A 7,211-nucleotide genomic window follows, 5' to 3' on the forward strand; every position below is an offset into this window, starting at 1 on the left:
GTAACTTTTGACACGCTGTGAAGACACAATGAACATTTTATTTTTTTTTCAATAGTTTGATACATAGCCTACTCATAATGTATATATTTCTTTACAGTAGAAAAATAATGTTTTGATTTTAGGAGTACTACAATTATATTCACTTCAACAGGAGGTATTCAAAATTATCACTATAAGATAAAATATGTTGGGGTACATGGGCCAAATCTGTCATAATCAATCATGAAAACATTCTTATAATACCAATTTTCACTTTCATAATTTCCCTCAACAACACACAAAAAGGAACATGATACATACACCAAAAGAATACAAACAGGGTACATTTTATACATATCACTGAAGTGAGGAAGATTAAATGTGAAGAAGAATAATGAAACAAATTACAAAAAAATTCACATGATCATATACAACGGCAGAGTCAACAATAGGAGGAGGAACCACTTCTGTGTTTGTAACAGCTGGGGATATTTTAAAAGGGTACTTAAGTACCATGAAAGCGTATCAACTGTTTGCAATACAGAAGCTGATTGAAAAAAAATGGTGTCTCAGGTTAAGCAGCTCTTTGGGTTTGTGCAATTTACTGATATCAGTGGCTAAACACACCAAATGTGCCTCTGTAAATTGTAAAAGCCATATATCATGCAGGGGGACAACAGAGCATTTTTGCCAAAAGCAGTGCACATTCATTGTTACTGACGAAGGGCGATACACAAGCAGTATCTCTACAGCAGTGTTTGGGGACAACACGGCGAGCGTTGACGGGACTGTTAGTGGATAACTTGAACTGGAGTACGGGCGGTCAGACACCCAGCTGCTTGTTCAGCCGGTTGAGAGCGTCTCCCACGATGTCAAGCTCATGTCGAAGTTCCTCCACAACGCTGTTGATGCTGGGAGTATCTTTTAGCACATCCACACTCTGGGTGTAGGGGTTGTATCGGACTGTGAAGGGACGCTTGATGGTCTTGGCAAACTCCCTGAAACAAACATAATAGCATGATTTAACTAATATGTAGGAAATATTTAATAATATATCAAACAACAAATTGTAGGTAATTTTCAACTTTCCATGCTAAGTTATAACTGTAAAAATCATATATTAGATGACTGTTATCACTGGAATCCAACATTTGAAGGTTTTCAGCAAACCAAGCTCACCTCATCTTGACTTTGGCCTCCTCAAAGCTGTCTGACACAAAGTAGACATCCTGAAATGTTGTGATGATGCATTCTTGTTTGGATGTAACTTTAGGGTCAAAAGGCATTATCCTTGCATTGCCAGAGAGTGCATGCTGTAAGAGACAAACATAATGATGATGTTTCACACATTATAGTGTATGTAAAAAGTAGCACACATTTAGGTCATTTGATTAAATCTGCTCTTTATAGTGAAAAAGTGATAGGTTCAGTAAGAGAAACCATGTAATCCCATTACCTACATACATTTAATCAACATGAAAAGGGACTTTGTCGGATTAAATTGTTCAATTATGGTTTAACATATACAGTGATTTAACGTTTGTGTCATGTAATTATTTTAATAGGTTTTGGCCAGTTTTAGATTGATGGTGTGTATCTGACCAGGCACTGTTTTATTCTGTATATATTAATATATTTTACAATGCATGATTAGAATATATGGGAAGGAAGACTGCACTAAGATTTCAACAGTTTGTTAAAATGTCTTTACCTTAAGCTCACTGATGGAGGACAGCAGTCCTGCTCCGTATGCTCGCAGCTGCCCTTCTTGTTTGCATAGGCCGAACTCCACCGTGAAGAAGTAGCACTGTAACACAGGAGTGTTGACGTTAAAATTTAAAAATGCTGACAATTATTCTACTTCATAAATATGAAATGATCTTGATATTTGATTTGATTAAATTGTCCTTTAGCAGTGTCACTCACGGTGGCCAGTTTCTGAACCGAGTCGTCTGAGGCCCCAAGTGAAGCAAGACCAATCTCTTGAGAAAACTGGGCGAAGCTGGGCTCTGCGAGCAGAGGGACATGACCCAGCAGCTCATGGCATGTGTCCCTTGATAATGAAAGTTAACAGCGTATTAGGACCAACAAGCTTTGTGTGAAAATTAACATCCCTTTTATAAATATAGTATTGTGCATTACTTACGGCTCTGGGGTGTACAAGGGGTCAGAGCTGTGCCGTACATACTGAGTGCAGTGGAAAACACGGAAGGCCAAACCGGCTAGGAAGTCACGAGGGGACAGATAACCTGCCACAGGCCTGATGGTAAATCCGGTGCGTTCTGAGAAAATAAGAAATTTGAAATGTACACGAGTGAGTGACTAAGTTTACAAAGCTGAAAAAAATAAATAATACTTAAATTTCCATTTGAATTTTGGGGCAAAAGAAGCATGTTTTATTCAGGAAATATAACTAACCTCTGAGGAAGCGTGAGACATCTTCCAGTTGAGGAATGTTGTCCTCCCGACATTCACAGTATTTGGACAGCAGTGGCAGGTTCTTCAAGTATTCCCGGCAGGCGTGGGTGGGGTACAACTTGTTGAGCTCCCTGTACACAACACCCCACGTCTTCACCTCCTCCTCTGTGAACTCTATACGAGGAATGGGATCCCCACTGAAACAAAACAGAAAAATCCCCTAAGTTTCAAGTAAATCCTCCCAGATTTCCAAAATAAGCATTAAAATATACAACAAAAACTTACTGTTTATAGGCCATGGCGAGATCAGCAAAGTACTTTCTCCTTTTCCGGTAGACATTGTCCTTGAAACCCTGATGGAGTGAAATATATCAGGATATAAGAATGATTTGAATTCAAGGAGTTTCATTTTAAAGTCAACCCTCATAGATTGATTTTGCCCAACATACCGGATGGTCAGCATCCAAGTCAGAGCCATACATCAGGACACGGTTAGCACACTTGTCCAAGTCAGAAATTTTCTTTGGGAACCAAGGTACATTATACATATCTGAGAAGAGAGAGAGAGAGAAAAAGTTGTTTATTGTAAATCAGGTCATGGGGATCTGATGGACAATATCAGCACTCAGCGTTTGCCTACCTTCCTCATGTAGACAGGAGTTATCTGGAGGCTCCATATCCACCACGTTCACATGCTTCCGAAGCAGCTGGATGATTTCATTCAGTTGTTCGTGGTTGCTGTCACAGTCCACAAATATTTCAAACTCAGAGTTGCGTCTTTTGGATTTTCTGGACTCTATGTGTACAAGGTTGACATGGTTTTCCTGCAAGAAACATTGAGAATCCTTATTTAAGTTGCCTACGTCATCTTTATCATCTGCATGATAACTGCAGTAGAACTGATTTTACACTCTTGTGTAAAATCAAAATTGATTTTACTGAATAAGTTACAGGTAGATATTGGTAGATAAACAAATGGTATTATATAATATTAACACTGCAATCGATTCCAAATTGATACATTAATAAATAGAAATAGGAACTAGTGAAATAACGTCCATACTTGGAAGAGTTTGAGTGCCTTTACAAGTCCTCCCACTTCATTCTTGAGGGAAAAGATTATTGTTGCTCTCCCTTTCTCCAGTGAATTCTTCTTCTCAGTGTTTTCTTCGATTTTTGTGAAGGTTGATTTGTTTATCTGAAAACAGTAATGATTGATAGAGTTCTATTTTCTCTTATGTAACAAACAGATACAACATATACTCATCCAACAAGCAATGTCGGTCTCCTTGAATGGTGATGTGAGAAGATATCCAACTTTTATCAAATTTTATAATACTGTATTTGACCTGAAGAAATATATGGTGATATCACCTTTCCTGATAGTATTAGATATTAATAATAGAGAAGTCATTGCAAACAGAGAAATAAACTCATTTTAGACATGTGACACCAAAATTAGTTGTGGCTTGAAAGTCACACCTCCTGGCAGATGATCAAATTCTGTGCTGCATACTTTCAGACACTCTTAAACTCTGTACATGTGGGAGCTGCCATTTGCTCCTTGTTTTATATTTGAAGGTAGATTTATTTTCTGTTTTGGATTTGAACCTACTTGGGTATGCCTGCATGCAAAACTTATAAAAAGATTTTTAAAAATGAGGTGTCTGGTTTCAAAAAACTAACACAATGCATTTCCCTGTGACTGAACCATATCTCAGGACAGGTAATGACGTGAATGCACAACGTCAGATCACTTAAGAGCATCTAGCCATCCAAAAATCCCATGAGCATCATATCTGCTGAACATGCATCGCTCGCAACAAACAGTAAGCAGTGACGGTAAAAGTCACGCAGAGAGTCGGCAGCCAAATATTTCTGTCACCTTGGAAAAACAAACTCGAGTTGTTTCTTCACATGAAGACAGACAATACAAGTAACAGTCATATATATGATACACGCAGAGAAAATTGTGCTGAGATTAACAAGAGACTACCCCCCGCTGTCCGTTTCAGCACCTTGGACAGCGCAGCACGTTGACGCGTGACTGTGCGCGCTGCACACGCGAGGGGAAAATTAGTGTAATCCTGCATCAGATTTCACAAGTAGGACTATAACCTGCCAGCAGCACGGAAGACTCATTAATCATTTGATTAACTGCAGCATTACTCGTGCACTTAAATTATAGCACGCTGTAGATTTATACTATGTATTTTATGTTGCATTAAGATTTTCTTTCGAAATACGATTTCTACACACTGTCCACGGTAAAATGGTTTGTTGAAAGGGGAGTAGAGGAACGGGCCGGTCGTAAGAATCAGTTAAATTCAGTGTAATTGCTGCCTACCGTATTTCGCCCTTCGAGCATTGTGTAGACACCGCGGCAGACCAGTTTTCGGTGAATCCTTGTCGATAGTATCCCTGAAAGCATTAGTGCATGGGGACTGGATCAGGTCGCTCCCCGGGGTCAACTCTTTGCGTCTCGGTTTAACGAAGATGAACTTGTCTCTGTCTCAAAGAATCGCCTTATAGCAATCTCATTTAGACAGCGGGGAAGCCTATTATTAGCTCCTTGCATGCTGAGATCTTACCAGACATTAATGCAGCGTTTAATCACTGCAGCACGCAGGTTGGGATGATTTTACGCAGACCCTCATCAGGTAGTTTCTTTCCTTATGGATGTCAGGTTCAATAATATAGCATATGAGCTTTAACATTATTTTTGACATGTTCATAAACAAGTCAAAGGGTTGTTACATTTCCAAATTGGTCGACTATTTGTCACTTATGGCGCCTGTCTATAATGAACCCAATTTGAGCTTCGTTTTCTTTTTTCTCCCCCTGAAAGATAGAATCATGTAAGTTTACGTTTGTTCACAAATAGCCTACTACTTAATGTGCGCCTAAAATTTGTGAAGCATTACCGTTTGTGTATCAGAAAAAAGTAAATATTCAAGTGAAGGTCACTGACACAATCGGATTGCCTTTGAAAACTTATTTCCCTGCTGAAACTACAGAACATTAATCTTAGAGAGCATTTTGTCGTCGATTTAGACAATTACACGATGATTTAGGACTCTCTTTGTTGTTTGTCCGCTTTTTGCTGAACGTTTTTCAACATCGAAGTATAGAAAGTCACTACATCTGATGCTCAAAAGGCTTCAACACATATCTAATATATGAATTGGTAGCTATTAATGCAATGCATTTATCTAAATTCCTACATATATTTCTGTCTCCTACTGGTGTCTCTAATGGAGACATCACAGACACTGCAGGTTGATCGGTTTATCTTTCATCTTTTCTGTCTTTTACATGGAAATCAGTGAAGGGTGTTCACCGTGCAGATTGAGCAATAATGAGTCTTTTATGACATGAATTTCTGAGGTATCCCCCTTTTAACCCTCTTAAACCTTTGACGTAAATTATACTACAACAAAACGGCTTAAATTAATCTGCGCTGACGACAAAGTGCAGGCTTATTCATGAAGATGACCCAGACCAATCTCTCAGTCACTGTTTAAAAAAAGTAGCTGTAAAATATCAGACGCAAGAAAAGCTCTTCACCGTCTGCAGCCACACTGAAGTTCTCATCACAGGGACTGACATCTTCTGCAAAGTCATAAAAGCGACTTCTTTTCTTTTCTTTTCATCGACGGATTTCTTACCTCATTGTTCAGCAGTTTTTCTTCATAGCCAATGTTCATCGAGTCAAAAGATCGTCCTCTACGTGGTCCTTCGAGTTTGTTTGAGTACATGTTAAAGTGCTGCTGTTTTCTGCAATATTTATACAGCTCTTGCAGGTGCTTTATCTAAATAACCTCCGCTATGTAAAGTGGGCAGTCTACCCCGAGAAGCGGCGCGCTTTGCTATTTAACCGCGCAGAGAAAGAGGAGGGGGCACAAGGGAGCAATAATCTCACTCACAGCAGCAAATGGAAAAAGAGCAGCATCGCCCACGTCATTATGGGGAAATCTTTTATTTCACCTAAAGACCCGAAATAGCGTCAATGAGATCAATCACAAATTCTGATTTTGGTGAGAGAATGAATTAAACTGTTTGTTTCATAGATATTTCAGTATGGTTGAAAATCCTAAATGCATGTCAGAGAAAATGTATAGAAGGAATTGTTTGCATATTTGGTTACGAAGAGTCTTTTGATGCTATTTAATAATTAAAACCAAACAAGGGAAATGTGCCATCACACTGAGATCAAACACAATGAAGCTTGGATGCAGACTGAAGCACAAGCAGTTAATTCTTCTTGTTTGTTGACACCTTAAAGGCTAAGAAGAGGTCAAGGTTTAAGAGGATTCAAGCGTGGCCCACCTGCCTTCATTGTACAGTGATCCAAACATGCCCCCCTTTCAAAATCCATTCCTCTGCACTGTAAGCACCTCTGGGTTCTCGTGCACATAAATAATCTGCATATTTTCCTGTCTTTAACACCGCAAGCCTTTTAATAAGATCAAGACAGTCAGTGGAAAAGGCCTCAGCTGCCTTTGCAAGCAGAATCAAGACGAGGGAGCACTGACAGCAAGAGACCTCATCACTTTAAACAGATAACACCGCTGTTATAAGCTGTAGTCACCTCACAGATAGGGCAGGTGAGAGGTGAGAGGTCTTTCTCTGTTGGCCATTACTTTTATCTCCACACAGCTCTAATGTGGTGATGCATGTGTCTGATGCACATGCTGTTTGTCTCAGGTGGTCCTGGCCTGTGTCACTCGTGACAGGGATGCTTTACACAACCAAGGAGGCAGCGAGGGGGACTTCCTCCTCTCAGGAGCTGAATCCAGATCAGCTCTCAGATG

The 7,211-nt window shown here is 39.5% G+C and overlaps 1 protein-coding gene across 1 annotated transcript; it reads right to left on the bottom strand.

The window, feature by feature from the left end:
- Window positions 1-73: 73 nt before the first annotated feature.
- On the bottom strand, window positions 74-6,240 carry tph1a (tryptophan hydroxylase 1 (tryptophan 5-monooxygenase) a). The gene is made up of 11 exons (XM_042411605.1): window positions 6,066-6,240; window positions 3,461-3,595; window positions 3,038-3,221; window positions 2,847-2,947; window positions 2,683-2,750; window positions 2,398-2,594; window positions 2,126-2,261; window positions 1,906-2,032; window positions 1,691-1,786; window positions 1,159-1,292; window positions 74-977 (listed from the first exon to the last, which is right to left on the bottom strand). The coding sequence occupies exons 1-11, from the start codon at window positions 6,153-6,155 to the stop codon at window positions 803-805; spliced, it is 1,443 nt and encodes a 480-aa protein (XP_042267539.1). The 5' UTR covers window positions 6,156-6,240; the 3' UTR covers window positions 74-802.
- Window positions 6,241-7,211: the final 971 nt, after the last annotated feature.

This window comes from Thunnus maccoyii, chromosome 5 (genome assembly GCF_910596095.1).
Source record: "Thunnus maccoyii chromosome 5, fThuMac1.1, whole genome shotgun sequence".
NCBI lineage: Eukaryota > Metazoa > Chordata > Actinopteri > Scombriformes > Scombridae > Thunnus > Thunnus maccoyii.